The sequence below is a fragment of the Aythya ferina genome, assembly GCF_964211825.1.
Source record: "Aythya ferina genome assembly, chromosome: 1".
Taxonomy (NCBI): Eukaryota; Metazoa; Chordata; class Aves; order Anseriformes; family Anatidae; genus Aythya; species Aythya ferina.
This window is the reverse complement of record NC_140296.1, coordinates 147,923,303-147,938,086: the sequence shown is the minus strand read 5'-3', so window position 1 is coordinate 147,938,086 and position 14,784 is coordinate 147,923,303. Positions and strand designations below refer to the sequence as shown.

The window sequence follows — 14,784 nt, the reverse complement described above, 5'->3', positions numbered from 1 at the left end:
GCCGCCACCGCCGCTCGGGGCGGGGCTGAGGCAGCAGCAGGAGACGGAAGGGGCCGACGCCCCGCGGCTGCCCAGCCTGAGGGGGCCCCGCCAGTCCCTTAGTGCCTTTGCCCTCCTCCTCTTTCTCCTCCTTCGTCTTCCCTCTGTCGGTTCGCTCACCCACAGCTCTCAGCTCACGGCCGCCCCGTTTCAGGGCAGGTGGCCCTGGCCCTACGGCTCCGCCACCCCCGGGTCGGGAGCCCGCAGCCGTCGAGGTGTCGGAGCCCCGCGTGCCTCCCGCCCGCCGCCATTTTCTAGCCCCCCAGGCGTCTGCCTCCCACCCCGGGGTGGGTTGAATCCCCTCGCCCCTGGTGGTTTTCCTGCTAAATACTATGTTTATCGCATTTTCTGCTCCCCACATTCGCTGCAGACTCAGGGAGGTAATCAGAGTTGTGCTTGGGGAGCGGCAGTCAGAGTTATGGAGTGTCCAAACACCATATTGTACACGGCTTCTTTTACCTCCTTGACGTGCTTAGAGAAGGCACTTCAGAGCGGCTACGCCTTGTGAGAAAGTGTGGCACTTAAAGTTATTTGAATGGGTCACCTAAGCAGTTTTATAAATATCCCTGAGTTGCTGCGGAGGTAGATTTTTTTAAAATGTGGCCAAGAGAAGATGAGCACCATACAGTTGTGTGAAAGATGAAGCAAACAGTATAAAATGCAACCTCTAGTGAGGATTATATACCCCAATGGCATCTCCCCAGAATCAGGTGGAGTCACTTTCTATATTATTCCATTGTGGGCCAGAGGCTGAAGCTTTCTGGCCAGACACAACTGTTTCCTGGACACAGCAGTTTCCTGTTATTGCAAATAAGCTGATTCCCTTTGTCTGCTGGAGTTAATATGTTCATGAGTCGCTTTCTCTACTGCAAGGGTCAGGAATGTTTGACATGCACAAAAGGGTGGTTGCAAAATCTCTTGACGCAGTAGGTGTGTCCCAAATTCAGTAAATACTGTAAAATATGGTGACTGGGATTCGGGGCCAAAACAGAGAAGAGAAGAACCACCAGGAGATAAAGGGGTAATACATAACGTAATAAAGATTCAATGATGGCCAAGTAGAGAAAGGCAAAATGGAAACACGACATTGAAAACCAGCCAGATCTCCAGTGAATTGGAATCAATGGGTTTGAACACAGGTGAAACTGCTGCTTGCAATTCCTTTTGCGTTACTTTTGTCAAGGAACTTAAAGGTATTGGTATTTATGGAGAGATTGATCAAGCTGTTTATGATGCCAAGAGGAAAAGAAGAAAAAAATATTGTTTGTAAGAGTTGCAACCAAACCACCACTGAATCCATTTTAGTTATTTTAAGCTTCAGTAATAGATGCGAAAATAAGAGGGGGAAAAAACAAACTAGGAAATTAGTAGAGAACAACATACATTTCCTATTGAATTTATCATTGAACCCAGGGAAGGTTTTTTGTTGTTTTTGTTTGTTTGTTTGTTTGTTTTTATTTTCAAAAGTTTTCAGCAATAGTGCACAGAACAAGAGAACACAGAACTTAAACTCCAGTGTGCTTAGACTTCAAGCACTTCCTCAATATTCAGGATATACTTTGGTTTCTAAATGCTGTCTGCTTCAGCAAAGCTACAGCTTTACTTGTCAGTCAGGAAAGCAAGCCATGAAAACCGAGTGACAGTCAGTATACTGTGCTTAAAATAGAATGCCTTTTGCTCCAGAATCTCAAAACGCCACAAAAGACATGCATAAAATAAGTCTCCCTTAACAATGCTCTGTAAATGTAGCAATGTTATACTTTTCTTACCCCCCAAAGGAAATACAGGAAGCTTAGAGAAACACTTTTCTTTTTTTTAAAGGAATATTAAAGAAATAAGTAAATCTGACTCTCAGTGAAGACCTGCTTATGAACCTCCTTATCCTGACTCAAGCATTCTTTACATGATTTGCTTGTGTTTTTCTCTTCCATTTTCTTTATTTGTGACATTATTTTCAGTGAGAAAAAACTGGACTGACACTCGCCATGAGTTTTCAGTGTTAATGGGTGACTACAGTACCTGTATCAGCTCCACGCACAGCTGTTTAAGAAAAGATGCAAGACGAAAATTTGTGCAACATTACCATTTATAAGCCAAATGCCCTTTCATGAGCAAGAAGAACAAGCCAAGAGAAGTAAATAAGCCAAAAAATATCATATTCTGGCTTCTTTAAAAATAAATACAACTTTTTAAATTAACTTTGATTCGTCTTCTTTTTCTGTGTATGTATACATGTGTATATGTGTTTGGGTCTGCCTGCTTATACCAGATATTTTTCCTTGACCTACGTGTATTTCAGTCAAACTGAACACCAAAGTAAAGTTTTCAAAAGTACTAAATTCCTGTGCAGTTTGTGAAAGTGAGTGGAAAAGAGAATCCATATAAATTGTGCTACTGAAGGAGGGCTGAACTCTAACCTCAACACTAACAGTCGTTTGGCAAGAGTACATATCAAACAGGTGGTGTGAATAATGAAAGTACCTGAAGACTAAAGTAGCTTCACATATTACTGAACATCAGAATACAACCATAAGCTATAAAATCGTTTCACTAGTTTCGCTTCTCCTGGAGCTCTAACGTTTTGCTGTTCCTTTATATCACATGACCAGGTTTTATTTGCTGTCCTCCAGTACTTTACTGATCTCCTGGCAATCCCGCGTGAGCTTACGTTGGAGAAATTTCTTCTTGGGAGAATTGGGCCATGTCTTCTACGGCATGACATCCTGCTGCTGCTTCCATTCTCTCAGGTTGTTTTACCTGTAGTTTTTATCTTTGCTGTGTCTTCATTCTCCCAAGGTGGTATTAGTTATAGATTTCAAAATTAACCTTCATATTAATTCTGTGATTTTGGTCACTCATTTCATCTGTTGAACACCATCCCTGGAGAATTCCATCAGGCAACTCATCATAAATCAAATCTTTGTTTTTTGTTATTCCCTAATGAAGGTTCTGCAACCTGTATTAGACTTACTAGGATTTCCTTTCCTAGCCCATCCAAGCCTATCATTCCTCTCAAAGTCATATTCAATTAATTTTTAATCCAGAGGCTTGGATGGTCAGTGCCTTCAGTGAAATCATGAATTTATAACACACTAATAGCCGCTCATCTGAATTCCAGCTACGGCCCAATACCCAGTGTTCAGTATTGGCGTGTGCATCTCAAGCCTCACGTGCAGCTGATGGGAAATGCAACTGGGAAGGAATTAAGGGCATCTGAATATAATGGTTGCTGTTCACACGGTGAAAAGTAGCTTAGCTCAGCTTGTCTGCTAACACTGCTGGCATCTGGTACAAATTAGAGTGGCTAATTCCATCAGCAGCACCTACAGAAGCTGAGATTCGTGCTGGCCACCAGGTCATTATGTGTAGTATATTAAGACAGATGGGGCAGATTAATAAGCTTGAAGCTGGCTATGCATATCCTCCTTAGTTTAGTGAAAAGCACAGACTCACAATAACTGTAGTTTTGGTGCTGACCATAATATATTCCATCAGACTTGTGTTATTTTAAATCGGGGGCGTGCTTAAAACTGCGTGACGTATCCCAACTGACCCTCTCCCACAACCTCTTAGGCATCAAAACAGATGAAGGAAGACCCAATTCACTTGTGAGACACAGAATAAAGAGAAATTAATTATCGTTTATGGAATTTTCTTCTTAGTAGTCAAGTTGCTTTCTTTCATGTGTTGGTGTGAATAGAAAACAGAAAAAAAGATTTTTGCAGGGGCAGATTGAAATGCAGACTGAGTGGTATCCAGGCTCATTGGGAATGGAGAACTGCTTCCTTGCACAGAAAGAAGCATAGAGGAAATTGATAGGAAGGAGAGAAAGAAGATAAAGGATGTCAGAATGAGTGAGATTTACAGGAGAAAAAAAAAAAAAAGGAAAAAAAGTGAGAAAAGGTATTCAGATTCACAAAGTGAAAGAAGCAGTAATTCAAATGCAAAAACACTGCTTCAGCAGTGGTGGATCATAGTAACAAATTCATTTATTATTGCACAATTACTAACTGCTAGATGTTTGCTTGGAAATGTACTGACATCAAAAGATACTACCAGTACTACGGGTTTTAGTACTCTTGCTTTTATAAACTGTAATTGAGGATCAATCACTAGTCAGTGATCAAAAAAACTATCTATATGGCTGGAGTGAGAACAGGTATATAAGTGACAGGATGATAGGGAAGTGTCCCACTCTGTGTGGTGGGCTCAAGTTCTTGCTTTATGGTACATGTAAATTAAATAAGAAATACAGTAGGACAAGACAAAAAAAAAAAAAAAAAAAAAAAAAAAAAAAACAGAAAACAGAAAACAACTTGATAGATCTTAAACACTTCATATTTATTATACATTAAATAAAACAATTTCAGCTCAGTTGAGAGCCTGATGGGCCGGATTTAGAAAATCAAAACTTCTAAAGGAAGGTATGTTCAGCGTAAGTGATCATTAAGTACACATGTATTAATTATATTATAATAAAACTGTATTTTGTTAAACAATTCTCAAGTGAATAAAATACATTATCCAAGAGGTATGTATTCCAAAGGTCTTATTGCACAGCTACTGGCTAATCCATGTACTTTCAGTCTGGCAAAAGTATGTTTTGTACCACCGAGTACCAACTCTGACCGCTTCCTCATGTTTATTATTACACAGGTTCTCCTCTTTCCTCATTAAAAAAAAAACAAAAAAACACAAACACAATATCAAACAGAAAACAAAGCTGAATATTACAAAGTGTGTGTTGTCTTCAGTTCATCTCATTTCAACCCCAAAGCAATCCATGCGTATTCTTTCTTTTCAGTAAGAGCAGGTAGGGAAAACAAAACAATAAATGAGAAAGATGGGGTGGGGAAAAAAAAAAAAGAAAAAAAAAGAAGAAGAAGAAGAAAAAATCTGCAGCCACACATTTGTTCTGTCAATGCAAGAATTAAAATGCTGTAATTCTGGCTACCAGTTTCCAGGGTGGCGGCAGGAAGCACTGTGGTTGGACTCTCACTTCCCCTCAGTTTTGTCTGCCTGTACTTCACGCATATACGAATCGATGATATGCGGAGGCACTCCATCCATTAATAGTCTGAAGAATGAAAGTCCACCTACAAATAAGGGACAAGACAATTTTTCAGGCTGAAGATGCCTGGAGCAATAAAAAGGTTTGAATCATTAATTTCTGGCTAAAGTGGTAAAGATTTAATCAGTCCCTATTGTATACCTCTCATTTTAAGATGGGATAAAATTCACCCCTGTTCAAAAGCCCAGCACAAGAATTAGCCATTATTTAATCTCTGTATTATACAGAACTTTCCTGTCCTCTTGCACAGGGTGAATTTCATTTCGGCTAAGTCTCTGCTCACCACACAATAGCTTCATTGCAAGCGACCTTCCTGGATTTCCATTAGGCTGGGTGGAGCGCAGTTGGAGATGGAAGTCAGCACAGAAGGAACAATGGAGAAAACACCTGATATCAAACAGTTGTGGGATACATGCAGAGACATTCAAATTCTTTTAGGGCTGGGTCTTATAATGGTTTGTAAGTATTTAGCAAAATATTTACCGCGTTGCTTGAAAGTAAGAGCTGGGATGACACATGTAAATATATATACGGGAAAAAAAAAAAAATAGGATTTTAGATAGAGGTGCCTAAATTTAGACTGCTGAGAGAATTGGCAGAAGTCAAAATTTTCATTTCCAGCAGAAGTATGAAGAATGATCTTGGATTCACTTGTGAATGAAAAACAGATGACATGAAATTAGCTTGCTTCGCTGAAAGCTCTGCTTACTGCTGGGGCTGCCCTGCTCTACAGCCAAGCCGTATGTTGTGCTGAAGCATACGGTGTCTGCATAGGGAAGCTTTCTCAGAGCTTGGAGCTGGTGATGGTTGATCTCAAAGCTGTGGGAGCTGAAGATTTGCTCCATGTTTGTGTCATCATAAACTGCAGCAGTGAATGCATGCTCACAAGACCCTCTTTGTTTTCTCTAGTCCTGCCCAAATTTTGTTTCCTGTCTATAAAAAGAAACTTAAAAAAAATTTACTTTGCAGTTTTGTGGTGGTTAGCATCAGTATTCACTGAAAAGTCAGTTCAGAAGAAACATCCCCAGCCTTTTAGGTCCATAAGCTTAATTACTGTGGCTTAGCCACTGTGAGTAAAAAGCTGAACCAAACTTAAATCGCTGCACTAAGAGAGAAACCTAGGCTTATAAGAAATCTAGTCGAAGTACTCAATGATTTTTTTGATGCTCTGGAAAAATGGACAAGGCAAAGGATTTTTTTAAGTAGGTTTAATAGTTTTAGGATTCCAAAACAAAACATTTATTTCACTGCCCAGAAAAAATGTGCACATAGTGTCTAACACACCTGCTAGGACACTCCAGATCCCACTGATGTAGAATTAGTAATTTAATACAAAGAATCCACATTAAAACTGAAATTTCGTGCCATTTGAAAAAAAAAAAAATAGGAACTTGTAGCAGAAACTAAATACATGGTATTTCTGTAAATTTCATTGAAATCAAATGATGTGTGGCAGAAACAATGGGAAAAAAAGATAAATATTTTGCTAAAAATAATAGAGGCTCTCCTTTCTCAAGAGGAAGGGTGGCATTTGTGGTAAGAGAGCAACATACCAATGATATTTATTCCTTGTATAATTCTGCACAGATATTCTGTTCTGCAAGCTGCAAAATCACCCATTGATAACTGTACTTACCTTCTCAGCCTCTTCTGGAACATGCATAAAGTTTTAAAGCAAAAGTACATTGTCAGGATGAAGACATCACTGTCTGTGAATGCTTCAGCTAAATGCAACTGAGCTGATACTTACATACAGCATTTATCCTGAGTGCCAATTTTAGGTATTTATAACCTTTATTGACACAAGGATTAACCAATTAGTTACTAGTGATTATGAGACTGTACTATCTCACTTAACAGTTGCATTGTTGCAAGACTCCCGAACTTACATGTAGATAGATGCACAATGCAGACAAAAAGATGCATGCTTTTTAGCATTCTTTTCAACTCATGTAGTGCAAATGGTGATATGAATCATTAATTTTTAAATGGAATTAAATGTTGAATAAATATTTCATTTATGTAGAGGTATATTCCTACATGAAAATAAATGACTGTAAATGCAAAATGCGTTTTATTCATGCTAACTTGTGCTTGTGTTAAATTCCATTGGAACATGCGCTGATAGAAAGTAGTGGGAGGTGCTACTAACAGGGATTACTGTAACAAGCAATTATTATACAAATCTGATTTTACATGCATTAAAACTATCATGCTACTCATTTCAAAAACATTTTCATTAAGTGATGTAATGAAAATCATGCCATACTAGGCAAGACTTTGTATGACGTGTAAACAGACATAAGCTTCATATGCAAGTACCATATGAAAGCTTACCTTAGATGACAATATACATTCAAAAATCCTTACTGTGTAACTAAGGGAGAGAGAGAAAGAGAAGTAACAATTTAATCTCAAACACAAAAGTAGAGAGAAAATGTTGAGTGAAATTATGCTTACGATTATGCCAAGATGATGTTTTAATCCTTAGTCAGTAAAATAATGTGGGAATTGAAACACATGGAGAGTAAAAGGTGGGGATCCAGTTCCACTTCAAAATTATCATTAATATGTAAAAGCTATATTAATATGTACAAGTAACTATAAATCCTGTAATTAGTCTACAGTATAGATGATAACCAAATTATGCAAATGACATTTATTGTAATAGTTTCCAAATGTAGCTTCAAAGAAGCTAACACATATATATATATAGTATTTTCCACCAGGGGAAAAAAAAGCACACACATAACACTGAAACATATATATATATGTTGAAACTCTGTAAGGCAAAATAATCAAGTACAGACTAATTACGTACCTGTGTACTAAAGTATGTACTTTGTCACATATCCACATTTACATTACCTAAAACATGCCATTTACTCTATAGGTGTCTTTACCTTTAATTAAACATTTTGACTCTATAATACATCCATATATACATATATATGTATACATATATAGAAGCACTCGACTTTATACCTATTGTAGCCATTTAAAAAAAAATACCTTACTACTTCAAATACTGCAAGAACATTGTCTAGCCTAATTTCTTAGCATATTTCATTTTGAAATAGTAAATTTGGATGTATAAAACACTGGAGAGTACTTTCTGGGCATTTCTACCATTTTAAAACTGCTCTGCTAATATTCTGGATTTGGGTAAGGTTGCAAGAAAACATATTTCTATTGAAATGACCAAATTCTCTGCAATTGTAATCCCAATGAACCCAAATTTAAAATAAACTGTAAAGGCAATTAAATAAAAATATATGTTTTTAAGTATAAAATTTCTACTGATTTCAATTGGATCAGGATTTTTCCCCTAGATCCTGTAGTTTAAGTTCAGGCATAGATTATCATTCAGAGCACTAATTTGTAACCAAAACCAAATCTGTAATAAAGAATGCCTTTTAAGCACAGCAAATGACTTTATGATACTTCTGATATTTCAGTAATTCTGCAAACTAACCAAGATCTGGTTTTTGAGATGCAAAATTCTGCCTTTTGGAAAGGTCTAGGCGTTCAGGTCAATGATAGTCACAGTCATTAAACAATTCTTCATACGTCCAAGTTCTATGCCCAGTGGCATAGTAGATGCATGGCTAAAATTTTTGTAACTCTGTTGTTAAATTCCTATATTCTTGATTAATTTGGCCTTCGTTGCTCATGTGACATAAACATTGTATGCCATGAGACACCAGCTAGTTTATTCTAAAAAAGCAAATAAATACACACTTTGCATGCAGAAAATGAGTTTGAATGTGAAAAGAGAGGAAGGGAATGAGATGGAATGTCCAGAGGAGTATGCTTATTATAAACCTGGTTATTCCCCGCCAAGAAGAATGGTTCTCCTGCGTTAATTACTCCTTGATATATCACTGCAGAATTAGAATATTTATAGTGGTATTTATTCGCATTTGAAATTCTTCCAAATTGACTTTAACACCATATTTATTAATATTTCTCATACAGCATCTTCACTACAATCAATCTATCAGTGATCACCAAGCTTGATTTCACTCTTAAGACAGACATACTCCAAAAACATGTATCATGGTAAAAAGCACAGTTCTTTAACTGAATCTTATCAGCTTCACTGAGGTCAATGAAAAGAAAATATGTCCTTACAATAAAGAGAAATTCATAGCCATATTTAAGGATCTACCTAAACAAAATAAGACATACGTTTTTTATTTTCCTTAGTAAGATGAGTATGAAAAATATATCATAAAATTCAGTTTGTGCATCATCTTTAAAGATAAAGGTAGAGTTACTCTTATCTCTAAGTTCTATTACATTACATTTTCAGCACAGCATATTTATAAAAAAGGCGTTGTACATGCAATTGTACTGAGCAGCCTTCTTTAAGTTCACTCAGCAAAACTGAAAATGGAAGAGTGATGTAATGTCCATCTGAAATAAATTCAGTAAATGTAGAACCTTTTTGAGGATAAAACAAGGATTTTATATTATTATTAAATAACTACCATGAAAACATTAAAGAAATAAGTATTAAATTTAATAACGACTAGGAGTTATATAAATAGAAAACTAGAAAATTGTAGCATATTGATAATACTCAGAATATCCATAGCTGCTCTGTTGGTCAAATACTATGCAAAATCCAAAATCCTAAACTGTTCTGTCAGTAATTCTTCCAGGATAATCCTAGAACTGGACAAATATATATATGCGCATATGTATATATGCATGGTAAACTTCAGATCTCCAACAACTCAGAAATAGTTGGCTAGAGCTTCTTTTCTCCGTCGTAAGGAAGATTTACGTACTGCAGTGTATATTATTGCATGGTATAGTGATCTTTAGTGTGAGTTACAAAACCAGGATTTGTAATAATACCACTGACCACTGTAGTTCATACATTCACCAGATACATAACATTGCCTTGAGCCTGGTGATCCTATTCAGGCACCATTCAACTGTACCTCAATATTACAAATTCATACCCTGATTGTTACTTGCTGGACTAAAGCTGAACCAGTTTAAAGCTATACATATAAGTGTGCATACACACACACGCACACACTGCAATCCATTTCCAGTGAGTCAGAATCCATAACACTGTGCGTCATTGTGGTGTGCAGTCATCCAAAGAGCCCTCCTAAATGAACAAACAGGCTGGGAAACTTAAGAGAAGGAGAGTTCAACACAAAAGTCAATAGAAGGTTGAAATAAGGTTCAATTATGTTTTTATGCTCCGATCATTTAATACTCAGTTGTATTTGTCTGTATCATATAGCAAACCCTGAGCCTAACTGGTTTGCCAAGCTACAGCTGCTGTCTCTGCCTAATCCTATTCCCTTTGAATTCATCAGCTGAACTGCCAGTCACATTAAGAGCGTCAGCACTGAACACTTACAACAGATGTCTAAACCCCACAAATTGCTAATCTGAGCAGTCTTCAAACAGGACACTTAAAACAGTGGCCAATTTTCCTGCCAGAATGCATAGAGGAATCTCAGCGAGGGCAAGGAGTTGCAGCCTGAAGTGTTGGGAGAGACACACAGACCAAAGAGGTGTGGTGGGAAGTGGTACTACAGTAGGTGATGGTTGACAGGAGACTGGGCTCCAAAACAGTTAACTAGGGAAGGTGAGATTTTGGGTTAATGAAGCAGCCTGTCACATAGCTAAGAAGAGAGAGACAACACATGATCCAGATTGGATGCTGAATAACAGACTGCATTTTGGAGGACTTCCTTCAGACGTGATATAAACACAAAACACTGTAGAATAAAATGTTCTGAGGAAGATGTCTGTAGCATCAATTTTTCAGTTGATCTTTTCCAGAAAATGTTACTTCTTTGAGGAAAAAAAAAAAAAAAAAAAAGATATTTATGAATGTAGAAATGTCTGTGCTACAAATGTATTGCAATCAATGGGTTTTGCTTAAAAGATAGGAAGGATTGATTAAATTTTGTCTACAGGGAGTATTTCTTACATCCTCATTCTCACTGTAGCAATCAATGTTGGTAGGTTCAACTACAACCCGGAGGCGCAGTGCCAGAGCAAGTGAGACTGTAGGATGTACTTCAACCAGCTAATAGGATGACTACTGCAGCCCTTAGGACATGATATCATGCTCATGCATCTATCCAAGGTTTCCTTTGGGATAAATGATTGGAGGGATGCTTGAATTTAACTGAGGTGGTAGGGTGTGTTGACAACATTAAGAACTGACTTACATGTAAAATCACAGAGCTGGAAGCAATCTTGAGATATCATTTAGTACATACCATAACCCAAACAATAAATTTTACTGCAGTCATTCCTCTAAGCTGCTCTTAAAGGCTCATAGTACCTAAAGCTCTACAACCTCTACAGGAATTCTCACGCTTCACTACTCTCAGTGTTATTTACCCTAAATATTTGTTGCCATGTTGACATATGTGTATATAAATTTAAAAATATATATTTTAATTAATCTATTTATTTTTAATAAAATCTTTAGTGCAACTGTTGTAGAAAGAATCAGCTGCAGATGGGAAAGTAGGCAGCCTGCAAACATCATGGATCGTGTGCTCCCTGTTTCAGAACACTACTCAGAGAACGACAAGTAGGAAAATTAGGTGAATACTTGTCAGAAAAAATCCTCAAAGACATAATCTCAAATGCACCTAGTAACCACTTTAGTGAATAGAACATGTTTTTTGGTTTTGTTTTTCCCCCTAGAGAAATTACTTTTAATTGACTGGAAAAGCATCTAATAATTTTCAGTGTATTTCACATTCCAGTATGTAAATGTGCAATAGTAAGAAATTAAATTCCTATCAGTATTGGTGAAAGGCAAAATCACTCCATGCCTGGCTCTTAAGAACACTAACACAGAGCAACTTCCACTGATGCTGAACAAAATCTTGGAAACTTGCATATAAAGGGAGGCTGAGTGAAGACATTGGGTGTATATCATGCTTCAAAAGCAGCAAACTATATTTCAACGCAGTTCAGTGAAAAAAAAAGTTTCAAGATTAACAGAAACAACTGTATTTCACAACAGCTGTAAAAGCAGTTACTGAAGAATAATATGTAATCAACGGAAAAAATTTTCAGTTCCTAAACTTGACAGATTAGCTTTTTTTTTCCTCCTTAAAAACATTTTATGGTATTCTACACATCAATTGTAAAAATAAAATAAAATAAAATAAACAGATGACAAATAAAAAGCTTCATACTTTTAAAACGTAAAATATGGTTGTACTACAAGCAAAGTGCTGAAAGTGTAAATGTGGGAAAGGATTTTAATACTTGGGGACTCAGAATCATATAATCACAGAATATCTGAATTGGAAGGGACCCACAAGGATCATTGAGTCCAACTCACTCCTGGATCCCCAAAGGACCACCCCCCAAAAAAAAAAAAAAGTGCATCTGATAGCATTGTCCAAATACTAGAAAGCTTGATGGAATAGCAAAACTAACTTGGCTCTTGCCTTTCAGTATAAAAAAAAATATAGATGAAGCAACCTTCTCCAGTGATGAGGTCTTCTGCTATGCTGTAAATAGAAAGTTTGCTTGTGATCATGGAAAAGATTCATACATCGAAGATGTGTACATTACCTTTCAAAGACAACAACTTAATAAGTCATGACAATTAAGAAACATGATATTACGCATACTTCCATTATCTTAGTTAAATGTTCAAATTCATAGACCCAGCATTTATTGAAATGGCTTCTTGCTAGCAAATTTGAGCTGTGGGACAGGATACCTCAGAAAATGGAAACTGAAACCTAAAATAAACACAGTGCAGTGCATAAGGATGTTAAATAGTATGGCTTTCTGTACAGACAAGCATGATGACAATAATAAAATTAGGCCAATATTCAGATAGCCTAAATTCTCTCTAAATTCCTGACGGAGACACTTTTTATTGGCTGGCTTTAGGCAGCTTTCCACCCTTACAATCTCAAACTTCCATGAAGCAAAAGCCTTTTGGGTTCCAACTAAATATGACCCCATCTTTTCCTAGGAAGTAGTTTTCTGAAAAATACAGCCTACCATTAGTAGTCCAATCCAAATCTTATTGCCATTCATGGTATCCCAGACAATGCCAAATCGCCTGGAATTCACAAGAATGTTTCTATTTGATGAAAATAAAGATTTGTTGTCAGTGGTAAAGGTCTGACCTACTTTTTTCCCCTTACCTGTACTTGAAAATTCATTTTTAAATGTTTTGTTCCTAAAGCAAATACAGGAAGTATATCAACTAGCTTGTGTACTTGAGAACAGTATTGTTTGTTTCTTTTTGCTGCATGGCTTTGCTAACAAACTACATTAAGAATCTTCCTTTAGAAACAAATGTGTTTGTTTAATACATCATTTTAAAGCAGACAAAACTGCCATTTCCTTGAGAGATCCGTATCCTATTCAAGATGATTTTTAATGCATTTTCAAAGAGCTCTATGGCTGAGTCTTACTAGAGTTTATCAGGTAAGCGTCAGAGATCTGAGAGTTATATTCTAACATTGTGTCACTTGTGAAAGAGTTCTTGCAAACACTGAATGTATGAATTGGGGTTGGGGAAAAAATAAAAATAAGAAATAAAAAGTGATGCAGTATAAATACAACACAGCCCTCAAAAGGAAAACAAAACTACCAATGTAGTTTATTCTGTACTAACACCAAGTTATTATTTTCACCTGTGGAAAAAAAAATTGTTTAAACTCCCTTTTGCCTTGCACACGTGTGTCTCCCATGAAGAGTTTGTTCAAACAAACAGTGCATTTGCAATGATTTAAAACTCTTACCTTTTACTTCCAGTTTGCAATCAACTTCTGCCTCTCCAAGTTCGTTGACTGCTCGGCAGGTGTAAGTGCCTCCATCATATGGACTGGGTTTGCGGATCTCCAAGGTACAGACACCTTGGTTGCTGAACATTCGGTACCTTGGGTCATTCATTATAATGACTTTGTTTTTCAGCCAGGTTATTTTGGGCTGTGGTAGAAACAAACGAAAACCCACATGCACAAATCTATGAAAGCAAATATTTTTACCATTGTTTGTGATGTTCTGTTAAAGCTGAATAATCCAGAAATGATGCAAAATAGATAAAACAGTCATGGAAAATAAATAATGGTTAACTCAAACAAACACGGGCTACATCATGCCTTTGTTTTAAAGCATGTGTTTTCAGTGCAGTTTCAATCACATCATTAAAGTCATAAACATAAGCCTGTTATCAATATAAGGGGTGCTGTGTAATAACAACAAACACCTCAGCCATATCTTTTGACTTCCAATTAGTCTAAGTCAATAAGCAAAGGATGTTTTTAACTGCAGTTTACAGAAGGAACAGACAGAAACTCTAAAAAGTGGACATAAATGCTCTAGAGTTCCCATTTTACTAGATCAATCAATCATATCAGAAAATAAATCTCAAAAAGGCAAAACTCAAAATAAACTGGGAGACAATGCATCTGAGAACCAATGAGTATTTTTGCAATGCACTTACTTAAAGCATAATTAGCTTTTTATAGAATAATTATAGCTTTATTTTAATAACAACCTTTACTATCATCAGTTCTGGTCCCTGTACAGCCCAGCCTTTTCATGAAGTTTTGTCCTTTCCCTGGGTTAGCATTCTTTAATTCAGCTTGGCTTGTAAGACAAATTAGGTTAACTTTCTCGGTGTTAATGGATATTGCTGTGAG

General features: G+C 36.8%; 1 protein-coding gene across 2 annotated transcripts in view; it reads right to left on the bottom strand.

Annotated features, from left to right (window-relative positions):
* Positions 1-4,359: 4,359 nt before the first annotated feature.
* The window catches only part of MYBPC1 (myosin binding protein C1), an 81,044-nt gene continuing 70,619 nt past the window's right edge, over positions 4,360-14,784 (bottom strand). Inside the window, exons 30-33 of one of the 2 annotated variants that reach the window (XM_084511866.1) lie at positions 13,882-14,068; positions 8,936-8,994; positions 7,448-7,487; positions 4,360-5,135 (exon numbers count right to left, since the gene is read on the bottom strand). In XM_084511866.1, the coding sequence (XP_084367992.1) occupies positions 7,467-7,487; positions 8,936-8,994; positions 13,882-14,068 (267 nt within the window). In that variant the 3' untranslated portion in view covers positions 4,360-5,135; positions 7,448-7,466. The remainder of the gene's footprint in view (positions 5,136-7,447; positions 7,488-8,935; positions 8,995-13,881; positions 14,069-14,784) is intronic. The other variant, XM_084511867.1, reaches the window with a different exon arrangement.